Source organism: Moschus berezovskii, chromosome 24 (genome assembly GCF_049115385.1).
Source record: "Moschus berezovskii isolate FMDL1 chromosome 24, NW_MosBer_1.0, whole genome shotgun sequence".
Classification (NCBI taxonomy): domain Eukaryota; kingdom Metazoa; phylum Chordata; class Mammalia; order Artiodactyla; family Moschidae; genus Moschus; species Moschus berezovskii.
In genome coordinates, this window is record NC_142483.1 from 54,851,662 (window position 1) to 54,877,502 (window position 25,841).

The 25,841-nt window shown below is 47.5% G+C and overlaps 1 protein-coding gene across 1 annotated transcript in view; it reads right to left on the reverse strand.

Annotated features, from left to right (window-relative positions):
- Positions 1–4,048: 4,048 nt before the first annotated feature.
- Positions 4,049–25,841, reverse strand: part of CMTM8 (CKLF like MARVEL transmembrane domain containing 8) — a 97,931-nt gene continuing 76,138 nt past the window's right edge. Inside the window, exons 2-4 of the mRNA XM_055414748.2 lie at positions 11,039–11,212; positions 6,143–6,259; positions 4,049–4,428 (exon numbers count right to left, since the gene is read on the reverse strand). Of these exons, the coding sequence (XP_055270723.1) occupies positions 4,345–4,428; positions 6,143–6,259; positions 11,039–11,212 (375 nt within the window). The 3' untranslated portion in view covers positions 4,049–4,344. The remainder of the gene's footprint in view (positions 4,429–6,142; positions 6,260–11,038; positions 11,213–25,841) is intronic.

A 25,841-nucleotide genomic window follows, 5' to 3' on the forward strand; every position in this document is an offset into this window, starting at 1 on the left:
GTATTCTTGCCTGGAGAATTTCTTGAGTCTGATGAACTACACTCCATGGGATTGCAGAGAGTCAGACATGACTGAGTGACTAACACTTTCACTTTAAGGTCCCTAGGATTTTCAGAATGGTAAATGAACACTAAACTTAACTTAAAATCACCAGCTACGTTTCACCCCTAATGACAGAGTCAACCTGTCCCTTGAAGCTTTGAAGCCAGGCACTGACTTCTCCTCTCCAGCTCTTAAAGTCCTAGATGGCATCTTCTTCCAATAGAAGCCTGATTTGTCTACATTGAAAATCTGTTATTTAGAGTAGCCACGTTTATGAATTATCTAGATCTTCTGCACAACTTGCTGCAGCTTCTACATCAGCACTTGCTGTTTTACCTCCAACTTTAAAGAGATGGCTTCTTTCTTTAAACCTCATGAACCAACCTCTGTTAGCTTCAGACTTTTCCTCTGTAGCTTCCTCATCTCTCTAATCCTTCCTAGAATTAAAAAGAGTTAGGACCTAGCTCTGGATTAGGCCTTTTTTTCTTTCTGCTTCAAGAAAAGTGGCTGTTTGGATCTTCTTTCTACCTTCTCCAGGGGATCTTTCTGTCCCAGGGATTGAACCCAGGTCTCCCACATTGCGGGCAGACGCTTTAACCTCTGAGCCACCAGGGAAGCCTTCTTTCTACACAGACCCCTAAAACTTACACATCAGCAATTATGTTTCCCTTTCTTATCATTCTTGTGTTCACTGGAGCAGCACTTTTCATTTCCTTCAGGAACCTTTCCTTGGCATCTGCAACTTGGCTGTTTGGCACAAGAGGCTGCGCTTTCAGCCTGTCTGAGCTTTCGACATGCCTTCCTCATGAAGTGTAATCCTTTCTAGCTTTTGATTTAAACTGAGATACGTGTAACTCTTCCTTTCACATGAACACTTAAGAGGCCATTGCAGGGTTAGTAACCGGCCTACACTTAATACTGTTGTCTGAGGGAACAGGGAGGCCCGTGTAGCGGGAGAGAGATGGGGAAGGAGCAGTGGGAATACATACATTTATGGGTTAAATTCATCATCTTATATGGGCACGGTTTGTGGTGCCTGAAAACAAACAGTAACATCAAAGATCACAGATCACTGTAAGACACACAATAAAGTTTGGAATCCTGGGAGAATTACCAAAGTGTGACACGGACATGGAGTGAGGAAATGCTACCGGAAAAACGGACTTCGTCCACACAGGGTCGCCTCAAACCTTCAGTTTGTATAAAACACGGTATCTGTAAAGTGCAGTAAAGGAAAGGGCAATAAGACGAGGTGCGCCTGGACTGTTTTTCTCCTGTGAAAATCTCTTTCAATTTAAGAGTCGTCTAGGGAACAGAAATTCAGACTTTTAAATTGATTTTCTACCCAGGGCTGCATCTTCGCTTTGTGTTGTTAAATGTCTGTGGCTCTATGCAGAGATCGCATGTGTATTTAACATACTTGTGCACTGATACCCTGTGGGGAGTCTCCTATGAAGGGAGAATTTAAAAATGTACAAAAGTAACTGATGCCGAACATGCTTGCCTCTAGATTTTCTTACAGTTTAAAATATTGGCTAAACATTTACCTTGTGGGGCTAAGAGTTGGAAATAGCCATAGAGAGAAATTAAATGCCCAAAGCATTTCATTGATTTGTCACGAGTGGGTAAATACATCAAATGAAACCCGCCCCCCTTGGGTTTCATTCTATCAAAGAGAATGTGATGGTGCTGGAAGGGCTAAGAGGTGAATGCAGACAACAGAGTGTAAGCACATTCTATTATACTTGGAATAATATTTTTCATCCCCAGAAAACTACTCTTCTTGTTATGCAGGCTGCATTGCATGTGGCTTTGCTTTTTTTTTTTCTTCCTTCTTTTTCCAGACAAAAATTAAACCCAGCTCAAAACTTATAACTTCAGCAGAGAATCATTTTGTTGTCTAAAAATTCACACTTAAAAATTATTCATGAACAAAGTCAGCATTCAAAAGGAGAAATAACAACTTCCTTTCAGCTAAAAATAAATAAAGGTTTTTTGTTTTGGGGGTGGTTTTTTGGAGGTGAACTTTCAAGGGTCATGGTCTTGAAAAGCCACAAAGAAAGAGGTGAAGCAAGTCCCCCCCCCCACCCAACATGGACACAAATGAAACACTGATCTCTTGAAATAGATCCCTTGAAATTGATCCCTTTGATGCTGCCAGTTTAGGAAAGGTCCACAGTTGGTTGTAGTCTATTGGGAGGCTATTTCAAGTTGGCTAACGAAATCTTTTACCCCAGAAGTTACTTCCTATAAATGTGGCCATGGTTGTAGAAATTACACACACACACACACACACACACACAACATAAAAACAGGCTTCTTCCTCATGACTGTTTCCAGAAACAGACCTCTTAAGTTACAGTTTTTCTGCCTTTCATGGAGGCTTAACTTCAAAACTCTGGCCACCTCATGTGAAGAGTTGACTCACTGGAAAAGACTCTGATGCTGGGGGGAATTGGGGGCAGGAGGAAAAGGGAACGGCAAAGGATGAGACGGCTGGATGGCATCACTGACTCGATGGACATGGGTTTGGGTGGATTCCGGGAGTTGGTGATGGACAGGGAGGCCTGGCGTGCTGCGATTCATGGGGTGGCAAAGAGTCAGACACGACTGAGCGACTGAACTGAACTGAACTAACTGCAATACAAAGTACTTAAAAATCCACCCGGTAATGTGCAATATTGTAAAAAATATATATATGCTTATATATATATTAAAGCGTATCACTTGCTGTGCATTTAAAACACAATACGGTAAACCCACTGTATTTAAATTTAAGAAAAATCGATACAGGGAAGGTACGTGGGAGGTGAATAGGCTTCTGCGAGTGTGAGAGGGAAAGATGGGCAGAGAGGCGGTGCACAAAAACCCTGACTAGTTATTTCCGCTTTTGCTGCAAAACCAGCAAGTCGCAGGCTGTCCAGGTGATGCCTGGGAACAAAACTCCCGGAAGATCGCGGGCAGCCCGGGGCACCTGCCGGTGTGAGCGGCAGGAGCCGAAGCATCAGGTGGGACTCAGATGCACCTCCAGGGCCCCACACCCCACTCCCTCCTGCTGTCCCCTCCCTGCAACCACTTTGGACCCCCAAGCCAAGAACATTCTTCACTGTTCCTTTCAAAGGTCTGGGGTGGCTATCATTAGACACTGGAGAAATCCCAACTCTCCTTATACAGGGGGAAACAGAGCTTGGGTGAGGGATTAGAGGAATAGGAAAACCACACAAACAACGCACAACAGAAAGAAACGGCACCGCCACTCGAACAGAACGGCGGGGGGCACGGGGCCACGTCCAGAGGTTCGGCTGAACCCGCTCCTTGCTCACCAACTACACTAACGCTTCTGTGCTTTCTGTTTTTCAGAAGAGGCTCAGTTTGAAAAATCACCAAAGATACGCTGCTGTGCCAGCAAGAGCCATCCTGCCCGAGAACACTTCCTCTGAGTGCACATCTGCCTCCCAAACGGGCATCTTCCTACTGTCTCCTAAGAGCTGATAACATTGTTGCAAACTATTCAGGCTGGAGCCTAGAGATTTGGGACCTTTGGGTCACACATGTTCTGCTCAATATGACAGGCACCTCTGTCTCTGGGGTCAGCAGGATGGTTTTAAGGTACACGCAAGTATTTATTCTTTTAATGGTTACGAGTTTATTTTAATCAGTGTTAGAAAGACCAACCGCCAGCGCATCAGCCACTGTGCTCAGAGCATCACTTAAGGGGAGCTCATGACTAAGCTCCAAGGTTAGTGGCTCATTAGATGCGTTTGGTGCCAACCAGTCAGCGTGTGAGAATCATGGGTGCCAATGACCCCCGGGCTTGGGGAGATGGATCGCTCTGACACACTGGCCTGTGGACAGTGTCTCCCGGCAGTATCAACCCTGGGCAGCCCTGTGAGGGTGAAGAACTCCCTGCAACCCCCAGCCTCAGGCTTCAGCAAAAGGTCTCCTTTCTTGAATGAGACACCATGTTACCCTGGATTCTGCAAAATTTAATCAAAAAAGAATCTAGCATTTTTAAAAGTTCAGTTTATCAGCAGTTCATCTCTTTCTACACTGCCTAAGAAAATAAGGGCTATGAAGACAGCAACAAGATTGTTAAGAGTTCATTAGAAGCTACAGCAAATAAGTATCCAGTTTAATTGTAACAAACCAGTGTGAGCAAATTTAACTAAGTATATAAAAACATTAGTTAAATACAAATCTCTGGAAATATACATTATACCTACAGGTTTGTTTTTTTGTTTGTTTGTTTTACAGTGAGTCTTCCTTTTTTTTTAATCCCCTTTTAATTTTCAAAATGGTGAATCACTGTATGGTCCTGGATCTCCAAGCTATAAAACTGAAATATGTGTTTCCAGCGTAGCAGATGGTGACCAGGAAGGCGAAGAACTGGAGAAAACAAAACACAATAGAAAGAGGGTTTAGGATTCATCCTAATTAGCAAAAATTATCACTTCACTTCCAACGAATAATGCACTTACATCATGCCTTGACTCCAAGTTTTCTCATCTAAAATTGCTTTATTGGTTCAATTACCTTCCTTCTGGAATGGATTTGGGCTGTTTTTCTTTCTTGGAACTATCTGGGAAGCCTGTAGTTTTACTCCAATCCCCTGCCTTCCTCCAGGGGATCTTCCCAACCCAGAGATAGAAACCATGTCTCTTACACCTCCTGCCATGGCAGGAGGGTTCTTTACCACTAGCGCCACCTGGGAAGCCTATATATATCTCTCTATCTGGAGAAGGAAACGGTAACCCACTCCAGTATTCTTGCCTGGAGAATCCCATGGACAGAGAAGTCTGGTAGGCTACAGTCCACGGGGTGGCAAAGAGTCGGACACGACTGAGCGACGGAACGGAACGGAACGGATATATAGATATATATTCTTTCTCATATTATTTTCCATTATGGTTTGTCTCAGGATATTGAATATAGTTCCCTGTGCTGTACAGTAGGACCTGGTTGTTTATCCATCCTATAGATAATAGTTTACAACTGCCCAGCTGATTCTTGCTGTGTGTGTTAATTACAACAGACCGTGATTTTTAATCTCATGTGGACTCATGCTGTTTACTTTCAAATAGGGTAAAGCACCCACTCCATCCTTACCTGGAAAATCCCATGGACAGAGGAGCCTGGTGGGCTACAGTCCATGGGGTCACAAAGAGTCAGACATGAATGAAGCAGCTTGGTATGCATGCATGCAGAGATTTTGAAATATAAGTTTAAAGCACTGGTACAATAAACACCCATGGATCACCCATCAGCTTTAACATCATCCTGTTGGCCTTCCTGTCTAACTGCCCACTCCCCCTAACACTTCTGATGCTGATTAAATATTTTAAAGCCAATCTCAGAGAAACTTTTAAAATTAGTTTTTTAAATTTGAAAAATACACACGATTCAAAAATGACAACAATACAGAAGTACATGAATTAAAAAGCAGAAGCCTCTCATCCCACACCCTTCATGGTCCATCACAGTCCCTGGAAGGAACCTCCGCTAGGGTTTATCCCTCCAGGCATCGTTAGGGCGTAAACAACAATTTCTGCTTAAACAGAATCCTAGAATGCTCATCTTCTGTCTCTCCCCACAACTGATGCTGCAGGCAGCAGAATTATTCTTAGAACTCCTCTGATGTTTTTTCTCCCACAAATACTTATTTTATTCCAGAGTCTGGCTTTCACTCCAGTGCACTATTTCAGCCTCTTCATGCTCCAGGCCATCAGGAGGCCCCATGATACTCAAAGCAGAAGCTCATTGCCAAGGAGTCCCCCTGGCAGGTGATGCTTTTCCGTACTGTGCTGTCCTCAGTCACACAGTCATGTCCGACTCTTTGTGACTCCATGGACTGCAGCCCACAAGGCTCCTCTGTCCATGGGATTCTCCAGGCTATAATACTGCAATGGGTTGCCATTTCCATCTCCAGGAGATCTTCCCAACCCAGGGATCAAACCCGTATCTCCTGTGTGTCCTGCACTGGCAGGCGCTTTCTTTACTGCTGAGCCACCTGGGAAGTCCTGCAGGTAACTTTGTCCTTTTCCCTCTGATCCGCAGCCGGCCTCGGGGAGGAGGAGACCCCCGGGATGACAGGCTCACTCACCGACGAAGCCGCCCAGCTGTTGAAGTTGTGACTGTCTCTCTCCGGGGAGACGGAAGATGCGTCCACAATAGCAGCTGAGAGGTACAAGGCGAAGGCACTGCCGTTAAACCACAGACCCTGGGAAGCAGAGGTGCAGAGTGTTCAGGGGGCCTGGGAAGGTCTGGGCACCCCCAGACCCCAGAAGCAGCTAGAATTGCACTTGCCAAGGAGCGCATGTGGACACCGGAAGGCGGCAGGGGACAAGGCTAATGAGAAGGTGGCTCCTTGGCACCTAGGGGGTCCCTGGTGCATGCTACTTCCTCCACTCACAGAGGCATGAGGGTTTGCAAAAGGGTTCCTCAATGAGAGCAGCAAATAAAATATCCCAACTAGAGGCCAGACACACCTGATCTTTATTAGCATCTACTGGCAGTACATGAAATTTCCAAAATTTGGCTGCAAAAATCTCCAAAATGGGGGTGTTGAAACAGAAACCCGGATTTTTTGATTCTCCAGGGAGCGGGGGAAAAGCCGACAACAGAAGACCTAGAGATTCTGGCAACACAGCTTATTTCTAGTTGAAGAATATTCTGCGATTGTTTAAGTCCATGGGTCTGGGTGGAAAGGATTCCATGCTCTCTGAGTTCACACTCACTTGTCTGACCTTCTGGTCTCCTCACATGTGTGAGCGTGCAGCTCCTGATGTGAAGGGGTCTCCTGGCTGCTGGCCAGGGTTCTAATTACTTCTCGGGCAGAGAAACACCCAGTGCGGGATGATGGCAGAAAAAAACTGCTGGGTGGAAGTTGAGAGACATGGGCCCAGCTGTGCGTGAACCTGCGCAAGGTCAGGAGGCTTCAAACCTCAGCTTTCTTACGGTAGAATGGGGACATGCCTCATGATGACAAATTCTGAAAATGCAAATCAGAGCATTTTAAAACCAGGGAGTTTCAGAAGGAAGCATCGTTAAACAAGTAAAAAAAAAAAAGTAACATTACAGGCAATGTTTTAAATTTTTAATGTAATAGATCAATGAAGGAATCTTAGGCTTGGAGGAGAGAAAGAGACTTAATAGATGCTCTAGGCTGAAGGTCAGCAAGATAAAGAATCCTGACTAGCAGTCAGCAGAACGAGACTTGGAGTCCCTTCAGAAGTGTTTAATCCCTTTGTCGCTTCAAGAAAGACCATCACCTCCGTCAGGGCTGCTCACCCATGTGTGAAAAGGCCAGAGAAATTCTACCAGTTTTTTTGTTTGTTGTTTTTTACTTTTTTGCCTGCACCGCTTACAACATGTGGGGATCTTAGCTTCCCTGGTTGGGACAGGGAGCACTGAGTCTTAACCACTGGACCTCCAGGGAAGTCTCCTACCTGCCAGTCTTTATGTAAAAAGTTTTGCTGGAGAGCAGTCATGCTTGTTCATTCACTAAGTGTCTTAAGGTGGCTCTCCCACGGTAAGTGGAGCCGAATGACTGTGACACAGAAAGTCTGCCAGCCTCTGGTGCAGAGCGTCGGCTCGGGACTGAGACTTGGGCAGAGGTGGAAGTTAGGGTCCTGCCCATTCCCACATCTGGACCACTGGCTCCACGTTACCTTTTCCGGCTCATCTTCCCAGCACTCAAGCATTTTCCTCAAGACCTGGTTCAAGACTCCTCTTCCTCCAAAACAGCTTTCCTTACATTTCCCCAACTCACTGTGATTGCCCCTCACCTGGATCCCCTGTGCCACAACTTCGGGGTGCCAGCCTTCCGTTACTCCCTCAACCAAAGGAGGCAGTCTCTCCTGTGCCTGCCTGGGAAGCAGGGTGCCAGTTCCAACAGGGCTGCCTCCATTGCCCCAGACATGTGTGGAACCACTATGGACTTAACTCTCAGAAACCGCGCCCGGTTCCTGAAGGTCTTTATGGGGAATCCTCACTTCTGTTTTTGGGTAAACAGGTAGGAGTCGGTCAATCTGCTTCCCCAAATACAAATGTGGGCATCCCACTTGGTACATCCCCCCACTTTAGTATGTATCACAGAGTGCTGGGATGGTTAATCTGACGTGTTAACTTACGCTGGTACACTATTCGGGATGTGTATCAAGGTGTTTTTAGATAAGATCGATGTTTGAATCAGTGGACCGACCAGGTAAAGCAGACTGCCCTTCCCAGTATGGGTGGGCCTTACCTAGTCAGTAACAGCCTGCCTACAAACAAAGGCTGGCCTTCCTGTGAGTAAGAGGGAACTCCTGCCAGACTGCCTTGAGCTTTTGGACTTCAACTGAAACTTCAGGTCTTCTTGGGTCTCAAGCCTGCTAGCTTTCGGATTAGAACTTATACCATCAGCTCTCCTGGTTCTCAGGCCTATTAGCTCTCCTGAGCCTCCAGCTTGCTGTCTGCAGGTCTCGGGATGTCTTAGGCTCCATAAGCCCATGAGCCAATTCTTGGAGCAAATCTTTTTATATAGATAAACATTCTATTACTTCTATTTCTCTAGAGAACCCTGATGAATACAGAATTTGGGGCAGGGAGTTGGGTACAGATTTTGGAACTAGAATTAAAGTGTGGCTGTAATAAGAAAAACTATGACCAACCTAGACAGTGTGTTAAAAAGTAGAAACATTACTTTGCCAACAAAGGTCCGTCTAGTCAAGGCTATCGTTTTTCTAGTAGTCATATATGGATGTGCGAGTTGGACCATAAAGAAGACTGAGTGCCGAAGAAGTGATGCTTTTGAACTGTGGTGCTGGAAAAGACTCTTAAGAGTCTCTTGGACTGCAAGGAGATCCAACCAGTCAATCTTAAAAGAAATCAACCCTGAATGTTCATTGGAAGGGCTGATGCTGAAGCTGAAGCTCCAAAAAACTTTGGCCACCTGATGAAAAGAACGGACTCACTGGGAAAGACCCTGATACTGGGAAAGACTGAAGGCAGGAGGAGAAGGGGACGACAGAGGATGAGATGGTTGGATGGCATCGCTGACTCAGTGGACATGACTTTGAGCAAACTCCGGGAGATGGTGATGGACAGGGAAGCCTGGTGTGCTGCAGCCCATCGGGTCACAAAAAGTTAGACACGACTTAGCAGTTGAATAATAATCTCAGTAGAAGCCATGAATAAGTAAGGGATTATGCCAGTAGAAACACTGCCAGTTTGAACAGAAGGGGACGGAGAGAGGCCAGAATGAAGGAGGGGTGCTAAACTTCCTGGATTCTGCAGGGCAGAACCACAGAACTATATGACTGTGACACAGCTTTATCTTTCACAAAAAGAAAGGCGGTTCAGAGATCATCGGGGCTGGCACTCCTGTCATGGGCCCCCTGGGCAGGCTGGTTCCTCCTCAGTTTCAAAGGCTGGGGCTACCTCTCTGGTTTCTGTGACCCAACATGTCCCCACCCAGTGTCCAGGGGGAGGCCACCCTGCAGAGGCACTGGGGTGACAGTGCCCTCCAGATGGATCCAGAAGATAGCACACTGAACCAAAAAGGATTACTATGGAGCCTTAAGATCAGGTGGAATTTGCCTCGTAACTTTCCGGGCTTGCTGGAGACCATCACCCCTTCCTTCTCTCCTATTTCTCCCTTTCGAAACTGGAGTGTCTGTCCCACCACTGTATTCTGGAAGCACTCAACTTGCCTGGTTTCACAGGTTCATAGCTGGAGAGGAATTTTGCCTCAGGGTGAACTGTCCCTCAAGTCTCACCCATATTTGACACAGATAGTATTTAAAGGAGACTTTGGTTGGGGGGGGTTGTTTTTTAAGCAGGATTAGCACCTGTCTGATTTATCTATTTTTTGTTTTATTTATTTTTACGTACAGCATGAGGGATCTTAATTCCCTGATCAGGGATCAAGCTCATGTCCCCTGCACTGGAAGTGTGAAGTCTTAACCACTGGAGCACCAGGGAAGTCCCTTAAAGAGACGTTGGACCTAGATTTTAGTTGATGCTGGAATGAGTTTGAGGGACGTTGAGATGGAATGAATGCACTTTGCATGTGAGATTTGGGTGGGCAGAATATTATGGACTGAATGTTTTTCCCCAAAATTCATATGCTGAAGCCCTAACCCTCAATGCAATAGTATTCGGTTAAGAGGCCTTTGAGGAATCTGGGGTCAGAGGAGGTCATGAGGGTGAGGTCCACCTGAGAGGGTTAGCACACTTCTAAGAAGTGAAAGGGAGTTCACGTCCTCTCTTCTCTCTCTGCCATGTGAAGACACAGCAAGACTGGCAGGCATCTGCAAGCCAGGAAGACAGCTCTCACCAGAAACCAACTCTGCTGACACCTGATCCTAGACGTCTAGCGTCTAGAACTGCAAGGAATTTCTGTCACCGAAGGTCTGGGGTATTGTTCTGGCGTCCAAGCAGACTCAGGTTCTGTAGTCTGTCTGTTTTCTTACCATCCACGGCCCGCATCTCCGGATTCTGTTTCCCTTTGTTATCCTGCATCCCGCGTGCAGTCAGGACCACAATCCAGTCACTTTTGGCCACTCCTGCTCCCAAATATGAGCACACCTGGTTGTTCTAACAGTGCCTTTCATTTTTCATTCTAACTCTTTGCATCTCAATACCAAAGAACTCTGCTGCCCAAAGAGTTAAAGCTGCGACATCAGAAGGGGTTGGAAGCATGAAAGATCTACTGTGGCTATGACACCTGTATCCAGGTGTCACTGCTTATTGAGAATTAATAAAACAAGAGGTTACACAGAGAACAGAGCTTCTCTTGGTTCAGTCTTCCGAGGACTGCTTTGCTACTTTGCCTGAAAGGAATTCCTGGACCTTCCAACATGATGCTCCACACTCAGGTGTAAAACACCAGTGCTGGGTTCTCCCTGGCTTTGCCCTCTGCTTTACTGGCATAGAGACAATCGCAAATTGACTGGAGGACTAAACTCCATGCCACCTAAGGGGCGATGGACAGGAAGAACACTCATGGTTTGCTTACCACCGTGGTCCAGGGCACCTGGGGGATCCTGGTGTAGGTCATTGTTAGGTAGATGATGAGGAAGAAGACAGTGAGGACCCAGTAAAACACAGCTACGAACATGACCCAGCCAAAGGCAGGGACCCGGAAGTACTCCGTTCCAGCGATGAGCGTCCACACCAGCAGTCCCAGAACCTGTCAAGCACGAGAGGCAGTGGGAAGGAAAAGGAAGATGGAAGAGAAAATAGAGGAGGAGGAGGAAGTGGAGACAGAGAAAAAACCAATTAGACAAAGTGTCAACTACAAGTTTCATGCATACATATAACACATGTAACAGATGTGACTGGGGGCAAACTCACATTCCCGCAAATACCAGAAAGGTAAAATGAATGAGCAGAGCAGGCTGGGCAGAGACCAGGGCCAACTGGAAGCCCAGGCCTTGTCTCTGCCCAGCTCCAGCCAATTGTTGTGGGCTGGCTTTCTCGATCTTTCTCCCTGCCTACCCCCAGGAGTACACAGAAACTCAAGTTTGTACATGCTGATGATCTTGATTTTTAAATGCCAGCCCTGGAATTCCCTGGCAGTCTAGTGGTTAGGACTCGACACTCTCACTGTGAGGGCCTGGGCTCAATCCTTGGTCAGGGAACTAAGATCCCACAAGTCTCATGGTGCGGCAGGCAGGCATGCATAAATGAATGAATGAATTAATTAATCAACAAATGTTAGCACTGATAAAGAGGGACAAAACAACACACATCTGTGGCTGGAATCTGTTCCCGACACCCGTCAAGGGAACAAGAAACAAGCTGTGGGTTTATTCCAGCAACAGTCACCCGACTTCGCCGCCGCGGCAGGGCAGGACGAGCCCGAAGCTCTGCCAGGTCAGCACTGAGTGGACAAATGCTGCTGGCCCACGCTGTGGGGGTTCCTGGTTCCCAAGGAGGGAGGCCACACGAAGTGTCCGTCTCCCGCTCAGCACCTTCCGGGGTCCGCCAGGACTCACTCCTGAGTCACAGGGAAGCTGGCCCCTAAACCCTCTCCCCAGGAGACAGCATCAGGTGTCTGGGGTGGGCGCTGGCTGCTGTATGGCTCAGAGCAAGCAGCTTCCTTCCCGTCTCAGCTCACAAAACGGACTCTGATCACTCTGGTCATTCGGCCTTGACACCTGAGCTCCTACCACAGGCCAGGCTTGCTGCTCACGGGCCCCGAGGACAGAGCCAGGCAGAAACCGAGCAGACCTGCTCACGCACCACGTGAGTGCATGAGCAAGAGTCTTGTGAGGGGAGATACACGAACAGCCAGAATTGTGAACGCGCTGTGAAGGAAATAAAGGGTGTGACCAGCGTCTCTAACAGGGGGCCGTGAGCTTGTGGGCAGGAACGGCAAGTATCAGAGGGGGCCATGCTGAGGAAGAGCCTGAAGACCCACTAAGAACTAGGAAGACAGCTAGTGGATGCTGTCCCAGGCAGAGGGTATAATGTGAGCAGAGAGCTGCAGCGGAAGGGCCTTCTAGAACCTGTAGAAAAGTGGAGGATGTTAGGACATGGGCACAAGATGTTAGAAGACTTGGCGAGGGTCAGATTCTGTGGGCCAGGACACCTAAGGACTTTGGACTTTATCCTACGAGCTAAGGGAGGGTTTTGAGCAAGACAATGATATGAACAGGTTAAGTTTTTGTTAAGATCACTTTGGCTGCATGGCAAGAACAGGCATGTAGGTGGCTGGGTGGCGGGGGGAGAGACAAATTCAGAGACTGCTGTAATAATCCAAGTGGAAGAAGAGGACGATGTGCTTCAGACTAAGACGCTGGTGAGTACTGGGAAGTGAATGATTCAAGGCACATTTCAGAAGGAGTCAGGACCTCACGTATTTGATGGACTAGGTTACAATAAAGTGGGTCTCTGGAAAGACTCCCCAGTGGATTGGGGTGTCACCTCCTCAGCTGAAAAGATGAAATACAGAAACAGGTTAACAGGGCTGATCTGGGCTCAGGTTACAACCTATCCCACTGGAGCGAGCCTGGGACCTCAGGACGGGATTAGAAGTGGATGGCCCAGGGGAAGAGTTCAGCCCTGCTTTAGGAAGGAAGACTTCCTGTGAGCATCATTTAGTGAGCATCACTAAGACAGGTTTCCAGGGGACCTCTGAAAGTGCTCATGGAGACAAGCCCACCTCCCTGTCGAAGTTTGGATGTCTGCACTGGGGAGCAGAGAGTAGACTCTGAATACTGCTACTTTCCCTCCTTGGAGCTGAAATTTGAGGTTCTTTTTTATCTGCCTGATGTCGTATATGAATCCAAAGAAGCATTTATATACTTTGGGGCTCACACCTGTGGCAAAGGAATTTATTGAAAGCGAAGAAGTATCAAACAGGGTAAAATTCCAGAAAGTGTCAAGATCCACCCCCTGGGGTTATGGTCCAGAATTCATCATAACTGACAGGTAATCTACACACACAGATGTGACATTCCATTTTATCAACAGGACAGGTAACACATGTCATCTGGCATGGCAGGATCTGAAATAACATCGAGGGCTTCTTGATTCAACCTGAAGGGGTGGGAAGGGTCCTTTGTTGAGGATTCACCCAGGAAATAACCATGGGAGGAGCCACTGCTAATGGGGTTGGTATGTCTCCAGGAGCGTGCAAGGGTTTGAGCGTTGCCAGGATAAGCTCATATCCAGCTACATGGGCTTACCTAAGAGCTCTTGACTCTGAATGTGAAAATGCTTTTCATTATTAAAAGCAAGTGGAGTCCACTGTCCAGAGATGCTCTAACGTGCTAGCAGTGGTCATCTTTTACAGACAAGGATGATATCTCTAACTGAGCTGTCTGTCAAAGAGTAAGAATCTTGGACCCAAGATCTCATCAGCAAACACAGGAAAAGAACTGTCAAGAAAAGACAGTTTTCTTGAAAATCGTCTTCAAGAAAATTCCTACTCAAGTGAATTTCCTGGGCAACTGAAACACACCCGGAAGCAACTTTTGCCTCTCACTATAACCAACGCTGATGAAAACCACTCTACAAAAATGCTCATCTCCTGATATGTGTATGTGTGTGTATTTAAGACAAACCCTACATCTTTATTTGCTTAGACTTCAAAAATACTGTTTGTTTTTCACTGACAAGCGTTATTTTAGGCTAACACTTTTTTTGGAATGGTAAATGTGAGACCTAAAAATAACTTTTGAAAGTGACAAATGCAGGCAGAAATAAACATGGCAGTAGACAAAGCATATATAAAGCATACAAAGAAGTTATAACTCCCAGCTACCAGCTGTAAATCCTCAAGAGAAACCAACATAAAATTTTATGTCTATCCTTCTTAACTTCTTTCGCTTGCATTTATCACTATCATTACCACCTGCAAACCCTTTTTCCTTTGAAAATATGGACCACTCGGTACCTATAACTTCTGTCTTTCGGTCAGCCGTACCAAGGAGGCCCTCCTTCCAGATCTACGTCAATTCTAACAGCTGCCCAGTTTTCCATAATTCATGGCACCTGCTCCCTATGGAGAAAAATTTAAGTTGTCACCTTTATGCTTCTACAAAACATGTCCAGGGAACATTCTTATAGAATGTATACCCCTGCAAACCCAAATTCCCAGATAATAGTCTTAGAAATGCAATTTCTAGGCTATTTTAAGCTTCAGAGGTACTGCCAAATTAGCCATCAAAAATCTTGTGCTAACGCATCTTCCCATCAGAGCATGCCTGCTCTTCCTTTCCAACCTCATTAAATGCCCAGGTCTTAAATGATTAAAAACCTGATCTTAAAAAAGAGAGAGAGAGAGATCTCATGTTTTGCCTTTCACTGCTTGGCTGAAGTACAGCACAGAGAAAAGTTCAGAAACCCTAAGCGAATAGCTCCATGGATTTTCACAAACTGGACTAACGTGTGTCACCAGCATCTGTCTCAAGAAACAGGGCACCTGGGGGCTCCATCCTCACTCCCAGTTGACTTCTTCCTTCCTCCGAGGGGAGCAATCCCCCTGGTTTCTGTCACCCCTGGTCTGGAACTTCAAAGACATGGAATCTTATCGTCCACACTCCCACGTGTGGTTTCTCTCATTCAGCAATGCGAGTTTCATCCACGACACTGACCAGCGTGTTTTCACAGCACCAGTTCTCAAACCTCAGAGAATCACCTGAAAGGCTCATTAACCCTCAGGTGAAGAGGCTCCGTGCCAGAGTCTGTGATCAGTAGTAGATCTAGGAAGGGACCTGAGAATCTGTGTCTCTAGCAAATTCCCAAATGGACTGCACACTAAGAACCACTGATGCACAGTATCCTTCTTATTTTAGTTTGCATTTCCCTGATCAGTCGTGAGGATGGAAGAGCATCTTTTCAAAGGCTTATTAGCCACTTCCAGTTATGATTTACTGATATTTTTACAAAATCATGTCCTTACTGATCTGTAGAAATCTTTACATAACAGGAATGGTAACCAGCAACACAAGCAGCGATCTTTTCCCATCCAGTTTTTTTTTTAAACTTCAGTCTTCAGTCACATGGGAGTTTAAAATTTTTACACAATTAATAAGTTACTCTTTGAGCCTTCTTTTATTCCTGTGTGCTTAGGAAGGGTTTCCTCAGCACCAATATTATAAAAACATTCTCTGACATTTTCTGAGAGCTTTGTGTGTTTGCTTAATCTTTAAACAAACTAGAACTGAGTTCGACAAATGGGGTGAAGAAGGTCAAATTTTACTTCTTTCTCGCAGATGGCCAGGTGATCTGTTATCACATACTGGTGATGTCTCATACACTGGGTCAGTGTCTGAAATCTTTATTCGATTCCACTCATCTGTACTGACTGCTATGTGCTGTGCTCAGTCACTCAGTTGTGTGCAACTCTTTGTGACCCCAAGGACCTTAGCCCACCAGGCTCCTCCGTCCATGGGATTTTCCTGCCAAGAATACTGAAGCAGGTTGCCATTTCCTCCTCCAGGGGATCTTCTCGACCCAGGGATTGAACCTGCATAGCCTGTGTCTCCTGCATTGGCAGGCAGGTTCTTTACCGCTGAGCCACCAGGGAAGCCAAATTGCCTCCACCTGGCACTGCTATGCCACTGCCAATTCCTATAGCTTTGGTGTATATTTTAGGTTTGGGGGGAATGATGTCAAAATGAACACATGAATCTAATTTTGTTCCTTTCCTAAACCCTTTTAAAACTTTCATCAGAATGAGGTGAATAGGAAAGCAGACAAAAGTAACATATTTTTTTGAAGCTTGGATGAATGTCCACCTAGAAGGGGCTCCCCCGAGTACCCAGCACAATGGATGAAAACAGACTCAGCTGAGGTTCAGCATGAAATCTTAGAACCTCAGGTGCAAAGAGAAGATGCTTCAATCGACCAAAGACCCACCAAGGATCAGGAACCAGAATGGCTTTTCACCTTTTCCAAAGGCAGACAGGATGTTAGCAAATAATGACAAATGGTTTCAGATGGGAAAGTGATTTCTAACTCAGAAATGACCCAGGAAAATTACCAATGAAGAGCAAGAGGCAGACACATTTTTGGTGTGGTTTTTGTTTTTTTTTTCAGATACACAATGTCTAAAAAAATCCACCTTCCACACATTCTTTCTCAGAAATCTACTGAAAGATAGGACCAAACAAAATGAGGGCATAAACTCTAAAAGAGGAACAAACAAGTAAGCCAACAGAACTCTGGTAAGCCCCCAGAGGAGGGGCAATCTAGACATGACAGGCACCCCAGGCGCAGACGGTAACCAGGTCAGACTGGAGCCAAGTGACTCAAAAGACGGGCATGGAGACGGATGTTAGCACCTTGCTGAATGTTACTTTCCCTACTTTTTCACCTGGTAAGACTATTGGGGAATTTGCTCCACCCCAAGAGAGGGAGGAAGCCAAGAAAGAGGAAGAAAAAGGATCCAGGGAACAAGACATTCAGCCCAACAGACAGGTTAGAAGGAGTTTCAAGGTGAAGGGAGATCCCCTCGAGAAATTTGTCCAAGTGAAAAATGAGAACTGATTATCTGATGGGACTGGCTTGTGGGCGACTTTACTGAAAAGCTATTGGACAAATGTGAGAGCAATTAGCTACAAAGACAAGTGAGCAAATTTTTAAATATTATGCATGTTACTGACTTCAGTGAAAACCGAAAGAAACTACAGGAGTTGTTTGTAGTTACGAGTTCACTCTAACACGCGACTCTAATATGTACATAGAGATGATAATAAATATTGGATACTGACCTGAACAAATGATAACAAGGAGGAAGAAAGCAATAGGGATGGGACTTCCCTGGTGGTCCAGTGGCTAAGACTCTGAGCTCCCAATGCAGGGGGCCTGGGTTTGAATTCTGGTCAGGGACTTAGATCCCACCTGCCACAACTAAAGATCCCACATGGTGCAACTAAGACTCAGCACAGCCAAATAAATTTTTTAAAAGAAAAGCAATAGAGACAATGCAGTGAACTGAATTCTTCAATTACTACCTTGAGGAATAAGATTCCTTGCCCCATCCCCACTCCCACCCCCAAATGGTATCAGATATCCATGTTTCTCTATGAAGAAAAATTTTTTTAATTGAAAGCCTTCCACCTGGAGACCTCTTGAGGCTGTCACTGAGCCCGGCTGGCCCTCTGCATGCACGCGCCCATACACAGCTTCCATACCCTATGGTCCTGCGAACCAAGGAAACAGATGCCTTATGTTTTGAAAAATGACACTGAGTTTGTCCTTGAGGACTCTCCTGCCTGTGAAGCCTCTGAGCCTTGTGACAGCTGTTCTGTGCAGAGAGGAGTTCAAAGGGTCTCGTTTATTCAAATGTCTACTGAGCATCTCTTAGGAGTCAGGGCTTTTTCGAGGCACTACCCGCTGGCTGATTTCTTTGGCTTTAGCCTGGAACCAGCATGATTACCATCTGTCTTTCCGTCTTCAAAATAGATAGGTGACTTCTGATGACGAACTAGGCTACCCTGGGAGCAATGTACCAGCTGTTTCCAGCTGCCTTTGCCCCTCAGAGCTGCGCTGATCCAGCAGGTGAGCTCAGCACACCTCTGAAATACCTCACTGGGCTTGAAATCAGTTACCATATTAATTCCTTGCAATAAAGTAGCACTAGAAATCAGCTCCTGAAGATTTACTCTGACGTGTCCTGCAAGGAGAGAACCAAACAATATGACCATGCTGAGTGGTCTCCTCTTGCTGTGTTTAATACCACACATATGTGACAACAATCAATCAAAAAGCTCACTGAGCGTGCCCTGGTGGTGTCATGATGAGTGAAGCAGACATTTCTGCCTCTGGAGAAGGTCCATCAATGGATATCTGACTATGAACTGTGACAACTTCTACACAAGGAAACGAGGCTGATACAAGACCATTAAGCACAAGGTCCCAACCACATCTGGATGGTCAGAAGCAGATGAAGACTGAGTAGGCAAGGACTTCCCTGGTGGTCCAGTGCTTAAGAATCCACCTTCCAACGCAGGGGACACAGGTTCGATCCCTGGTCCAGGAACTAAGATCCACACAAGCAGCAACTAAGCCCTCAGAGCACTACTCAGTCTGCGTGAGCTAGAGCCCCTGCTCCACAATGAGAGGCCTGTGCACCGCAACTAGAGGAAGCCCACAGGCCACAACGGAGACCCAACAGAGGTTGACACCAGAGCATCCCTGCTGCAAGCCAGATGCAGTGCTGGGCGCTCAAGTGTCCAAAGGTGAGCAGGGTACGAGTGCCTGCCCCTGAGGGCTTGACTACCTCGTGTGAGAGATGAACACAGTCCAGTTCCTTCTTCTGCACAGAGGTTGATAACCATGGTCCATGGCTACCCTCAGCCCACTGCCTGTTACATACAGTCTACAAATGTAGCCAATGCTCATTCGTTTAAGCACCATCTTTGGCCACCTCATGAGACGAGTTGACTCACTGGAAAAGAGTCTGATGCTGGGAAAGGTTGGGGGCGGGAGGAGAAGCGGACGACAGAGAATGAGATGCCTGGATGGCATCACCGACTCTGTGGACATGAGTTTGAGTGAACTCCGGGAGTTGGTGATGGACATGGAGGCCTGGCGTGCTGTGATTCATGGGGTCGCGGAGAGTCGGACACGACTGAGCGACTGAACTGAACTGAACTGAACTGAAGGCTGTTTTCACGCTGTGATGGCAGGGTCTATGGTCTTTGGCTGCAAAGCCTAAAGTATCTACCATCTGGCCCTTTAGAGAAAAAATTTAGCCAATCTTCTTAACCAATAGTCCCCAACCTCTGACATCGGATATCTGATGATCTGAGGAGAAGCTGATATAATAATAATAGAAATAAAGCGTGTAATAAATGTAATGTGGTTGAATCAGCCCCCAAATGACCCCTGGTGCCAAAAAGGGTGGGGACCACTGCTGTGGACCATCATACTTACTCTCTGCATCAGGAAAGATACACACGTGCACATATTGTTGTTTTGTATCCTGCACTGTTGCAAATAAATCAGATGATTAATATACTGGGCCACAGGAGATGACGGAAAAATAAGCCTGTACCTCTTCTCTGCACCATCAAAGATGATGGACTCCTCAAGACGATGGCTTCCAACACCAGTGGAGCTTTGTTTAGAGCCACCCACACGTCACAGATCAGCAGTGCTTCTCTTCTATTGTGTCAGTCGTGTCTGACTCTTTGTGATCCCATAGACTGTAGACTGCCAGGCTCCTCTGTCCATGGAATTCTCCAGGCCAGAATACTGGAGTGGGTTGCAATTCCCTTCTCCAGGGGATCTTCCTGACCCAGGGATCGAAACTGGGTCTCCTCCACTGAAGGCAGATTCTTTAACAGCTGAGCCACCAAGGAAGCCCAAGTTTCTATTAGTGATCATCAATAATTATGTTTCATCACATACTGGTTACATGGCAGGTAGTTAAAATTAGATTTCCAGAAATTTTCCAACCATATGGCAAATGTATCTATCTAAAATTTAAGAATCTATTTCTTTCTTTTTTTGATTTCTTTTAATTGGAGAATAACTGCTTTACAATATTATAAAGCAATTATCAGCAGCATTTCTATTCAGCAAGCATGGCCACCTTTTCCATTTATCCACTAGAGGGTGACCAAACCCTGCTTATGCAAGATTCAGGAGCTCCGGTCCCTGTTCAGTGGGAAGAAATCAGAGTTTACCATCTAGAGGAGTTCTTCCACTTGAAGCACATTCCACTGAGGTGGCAAGACACAGAAGAATAAACTTGGTCTACGACTTACTCTTAGACCCAGATGTAACCTGGAAAGAGATCTGACAAGAAATGTAGCCAGCAGCTGTGCCAAGGATCAATCAACACAAAGACCTGGAAGGGCAAATTTAATCTGTGCACCCCCACAAAGTTTTACTGAAGTGGGCTTAATACCTGCTGCTTTCGTCAACAAGAAACTTTGACTCTTTGGGCCTCTGCTTTCTGATCTGGGAGGCGGGGAAGCTCAAGTTACAAAAACTGTTTTCAAACGGGAGTAGCCGGCCAGGACCTAGGAGATGCAGATCTGAATGACCTGGCGGCGGGGTGCGCTTCGAACCACTTTCTTCTTGGTCATCCTCCCACTTTCACACACACCAAGAAAGTGGGTGTCTCCCCCTGACCCTCCTTGACCCCTCCTCAGACACCACTACAGGAGACCATTAGGTGCTGCAGAGCAGAATGAGGCTTGAGCCTAGGTGATGCTAGCAGTTTGTGACTTCAGCTTGCTCTTACTTAGAACTTTAGTCTGACATGTACGGCCAATTAAATCACTGAGGGGGCCTTCTCTGTTGGTCGAGTGGTTAAGAATCCACTGTGCAATGCAGGGGACACGGGTTCGAGTCCCAGTCAGGGAACTAAGATCCCACATGCTGCAGAGCAACTACTGAGCTTGTGTGCAACCACTAGAGAGTCCACGCTCTGAAACAAAAGGTCCCGGATGATACAATGAAGACCCCACCTGCCACACGACTCGACCCAGTCAAATAAACAAACAAATATTTAAAAGTTTTCATCATGGAGGGAATCCACAGAAGCCCAATAGTGCCAGCAGGCAATGCAATGGGAATCTGCACACTGGGCTGGTTTGAAAATATATCTGTGTTTAATGGGAGGCTGCCTGCCTGAATGGGAGCGGGGTTTGGGGGAGAACGGATACATGTATATGGTATGGCTGAGTCCTTCACTGTTCACCTGAAACCATCACAACATTGTTAACTGGCTATACCCCAAAACAAAATAGGTTTCCTTGGTGACTCAGTGGTAAAGAATCTGTCAGCAATGCAGGAGACCCAGGCTCAATCCCTGGGTCAGGAAGACCCCCTGGAGGAGGGCATGGCCACCCACTCCAGTACTCTTGCCTGGACAATCCCATGGATGGAGGAGCCCAGCAGGCTACAGTCCACAGGGTCACATGACTGAAGTGATTAAGCAGCAGCAGCAGCAATATAAAATACTTCTGGAGTTAAAAAAACACAAATCTACAAATTCTTTGATGCACTTCTTGGATACAAGCGTCCCTCAAATTTGATTCTGACGAACAGTGCGTGGCAGAAATGATGCTGTGTGATTTGGGAGACTAAGTCATGAAAAGGATCATGTTGTGAGCACACTCAAGCGGTCTTGAATGGAGAACCAGAGAGAGAGGAACAAGGTCTCCACGGCAGCCTGCACCAACGTGCCAGCCAGGTGAGCGACTGCCTTGACAGTGGATTTCCAGGCTCAGTCAAGCCTTAACTGACTGCACCCCATGAAGATACCAGACCGACCCCCAGGTAAACACCTGATCCACAACTGCCCAGCTAAGCGGACGCCTAATTCCTGCTCCACAGACGCTGCGAGTCTACTGCTGTTTCAAGCTGTGACGCTTGGGGGTAATCTGTTACACAGTAAGAGCTTCCCAGGGGACGCTAGCGGTAAAGAACCTGCCTGCCAAAGCTGGAGACGCAAGAGACGTGGGTTCGATCCCTAGGTCGGGAAGGTCCCCTGGAGGAGAGAATGGCTACCCACTCCAGTATTCTTGCCTGAAGAATCCCATGGACAGAGGAGCCTGGCAGGCTACAGTCCACACAGTTTCAGAGCTGGACATGACAGAAGGGACTTAGCACACACATAACAGATAACTGATAAACCAAGTGCATCCAACATGGGCTGTACCCAAGAAGCAGAGGGGCGGGTAGAGAGAACCAAAGACCTAGGCTCATCACTAACTTTCTGCCCCTCTAAGCCTCAGACTGTGCCTCCATAAGATGGGAATAGCACTGTCAAGGTTGGTGCAAGTTCAGAAGGTGTTTTGTGATCTCCAAAGATCTAGGTAAACAGCAGTCATCACTAGTCTCGTATTTTTCTCCTCCGGAGGACGCTTAGCAGAGTTGGCATCTTGGCAGTTAAGGGTCCAAGACTATTTAGCCAGTGGAAGAAAGTGGGGTCTGTTCTTGTAGTTAGAACCACGGGGCTGAGGGGTCAAGGACATCCTACAGGAGGTGCTGGCACACTTTTATCTGGGAAAGGCTACAGAGCAAACATTTGGGGCTTTCTGGGCCACATGATCTCCATCACGACGACTCAATTCTGCCCCTGTGGCATGAAAGGGGCCACAGACACACGCAGCAGGACGGCAGTAACCGTGTTCCACGAAACCTACAAAAGCAGGCAGCAGGGACTTCCCTGGAGGACCAGTGGTTAGAAATCCACCTTCACAGGAACAGGCGCAGACACAGAGAACAGACTTGTGGACACAGCCGGGGAGGGACAGGGTGGGACGAATGGAGACAGCAGCACTGAAACCTATACACCACCAGCTGTAAAACAGCTGGCTGGGGGGAAGCAGCCGTATACCACGGGGAGCGGGGCTCGGTGCTCTGTGATGACCTGGAGGGGCGGGGTAGGGGTGCTGGGAAGGGGGCTCACGAGGGAGGGGACAGACGGATAGGTAAAGCTAACTCACCTTGTTGCACAGCAGAAACAAATACAACATTGAAAAGCGACTGTCCTCCAATTAAAAAGATGAAGAGAACCCACCATTCAAATGCAAGGGACTCAGGTTCAATCTTTGGTCCGGGAACTAAGACCTCACATGCTGCGGGGCAACTAAGCCAGCACGTCCCAACCAGAGAATCTGAGTGCTCTAGAGCTCACGCTCCACAGCCCAGCGCAGCCAACAACAAAACAGATGGCTGGTGGGCTGTCATCTGCCAGCCTCTGCCCTTGAGCCTTGCAGAGGTAGAGGGTGTGGTCCCCACTGCAATGCGGTCACATAGGCAACCCCCTCCCCCGGCCCCGCACCACCCTGAGCTTGTTAGAAATGCACTCTCGGGCCACCCACGAGCTCTCACAAGTCTCCAGCAGCTTGGCTTTGAGAAGGCCCTTCCTCCTCCCTTCCTTCTGACTCCTTCAGGAGGCCCATGCACCAGGGACTTACAAGGGATCTTGGGTGACAATGACTTGATCAAAGATCTCCTCACAAGAGACACACACCAGCTCCAATATTCTCCAGGAATCAATGAATAACACTTGATTCATGGCCCTGGGTAACCAATAAGCAAAGGAGCAGCCAGTCCTGGTCAGAGAGCTTAGAGTCTTCCAGAAAATAGAACCGAGTGGTAGCCACACTCAGGGTGAGGAGACTGGATTCAGCGACACCCCAAGGCCACCTACATCCCCATGGCTGAGGGAGCCCTCTGAGGTCAGACGCCCGCCTGGCTCCCAGCCCTGCCGGCTTCTTTCAGCAAAATTCCTTGCTGATTTCCTTCTGTTTGGATGAAGTGTAGGCAGAGGGGGGAAGGAAAAGGGACACCTTTTAAGGAACAACAAAGAGATTCATGGGGTTGCAGAGAGTCAGACACGACTGAGCGACTGAACTGAACTTAACTGAAAGAGATGACAGGCTTATAAGGGATGCCCCTGATGGCTCAATAGCTAAGGCGACACCTGCCAAAGCAAAGACATGGGTTCAATCCCTGGTCTGGGAAGATTCCCACATGCCTTGGAGCAACTAAGCCCATGCACCACAACTAGAGTCTGCACTCTGCAGCAAGAGGAGCCCCAGCAATGAGAAGCCCAAACGGTGCAACCAGAGAGTGGCCTCCCTCCACTCGCCGTAACTAGAGAAAAGGTTGTGCATCAGTGAAGACTCAGTGCCGCAAAAAATAATCTTTTTTAATTTCTTAAAAAAAAGAAGGAGAAGAAAGGCTTACAGGGAGGAAGCAGTAGGAAGGAAAAGGAAAAAGGAATTGTGGGGCGCGGGGAGGTGAGAGTCCCTGCAAAGCAGCACCTCCCTCTTCTCCATGGGGGGAAGCTCCCATCCCATCATGACCATGGCCGTCCTGCCTCTCAGCGGCATCACTGTCTGCCCACAGCACTGCCACTCGCATCACTCATCTCATCCAGACACACACAGCCATGTGGTGCAGAGGATCACGGTCCTCTGGGCAACGTCAGGTCCAAAACCGCGGTCGATAAAGCCAGGTCTGGGGTTTCTCTCCGCTACAGACCCTCCCAGGACCGCCCACACGGGCACAGCTCCACCTGAGGTCAAAAAAAAACCATCTCACATGAACTAGTCTTCCTGTATGCTGCCACCACTGCATCAGGGCCCCCTGCAGGCACGTGCCCGCTGGGTGAGTCTGTGTCCATAATGGGGGGCAGGGATTTCCACCTCTGTCCTCCCTGAGGCACCAGGAAGGGAGGAGATCAGACGGAGCCGTTCACACGCTGTCAACAGTAGAACATCAGAAGCCACACGGCCACTCTTTAATGTCAATCTTAAAAGCCCTGAAATAAATGCCAAGCACGGAGGTATGAACTGCTTCCCTCTGCCAAGAATGACAGGCGCTCGCCCCACAGAGGCGGGTGTGCAAAGTTACTCTCTCGTCAAGGAAGTCGGACCACTGCATTCCAGCTCGGGGAGCTCTGCAGCTGTCTGTCCGGGCTGCTGTTCTCTGCAGTCTGTCCTTCCCTCAGTCCACATGCTTTGTGGGTGTCTGACTGCCTCTGGGTGTAGAAAATAAGGCTGTGCATCTTTGGCCAAGAGCTCGGATCCCTCGAGTGGCAGATCCCTTTCCTTCTAGGAAGCTGGAAAAGCCATTCTTGATTCTGTGGTTTATGATTATCAGGTCTTTTTGTTTCAAACAGAAGGAAAAAGGGGTGAGTTATACATCATAATCCCTGGAGAAGGAAATGGCAACCCACTCCAATATTCCTGCCAGGAAAATCCCATGAACAGAGGAGCCTGGCGGGCTACAGTCCATGGGGTCGCAAAGAGTCAGACACGACAGAGTGAGCATGCACGCACACAGACATCATAATGGTCAGTCCAGGAAACACCTGGGGACAGGCAACCTTCATCACACGCTTGACCCAATTAGCCTTTGCCCTTGGCACCAGCTCAACCAGGCTCAGGGGGGCCTAAGGCCACGGTCAGTGAGGTCACAGCTGCGGAAATGGAGAAAGACAACATCTGGCCCCTAGAAATAATCAAGAAAGTCAAACTCTGTTTGAAGATGAGTCCGACCTCCACGCTTTTATGTACACCTCATCGGAGTCCCACCACCCGCCAGCTAGTTCACCTGACGACCAGATACCAGCTCAGTCTACACCTGTCAGGAGATGAGCACAAACACGCTGCAGGCAGGAATACTGGCATCAACAGGAAGGCACCATACTGTTCCCAGAGAGCTGGGAGGGCCGGTGCAGAGGGTGCAGCCCCGCACCAGCTGGACAGACCCATGAGTATCCCTGGAGATCAGCTCCGGCCCTTCCCTTCCTTTCTTTTCAGACAGAAAAGCCCTGGAGTTCTTGCCCCAGGCTGTCAGAGAGTAAGAAAGAGGTGTTGTTAAGTCCACGG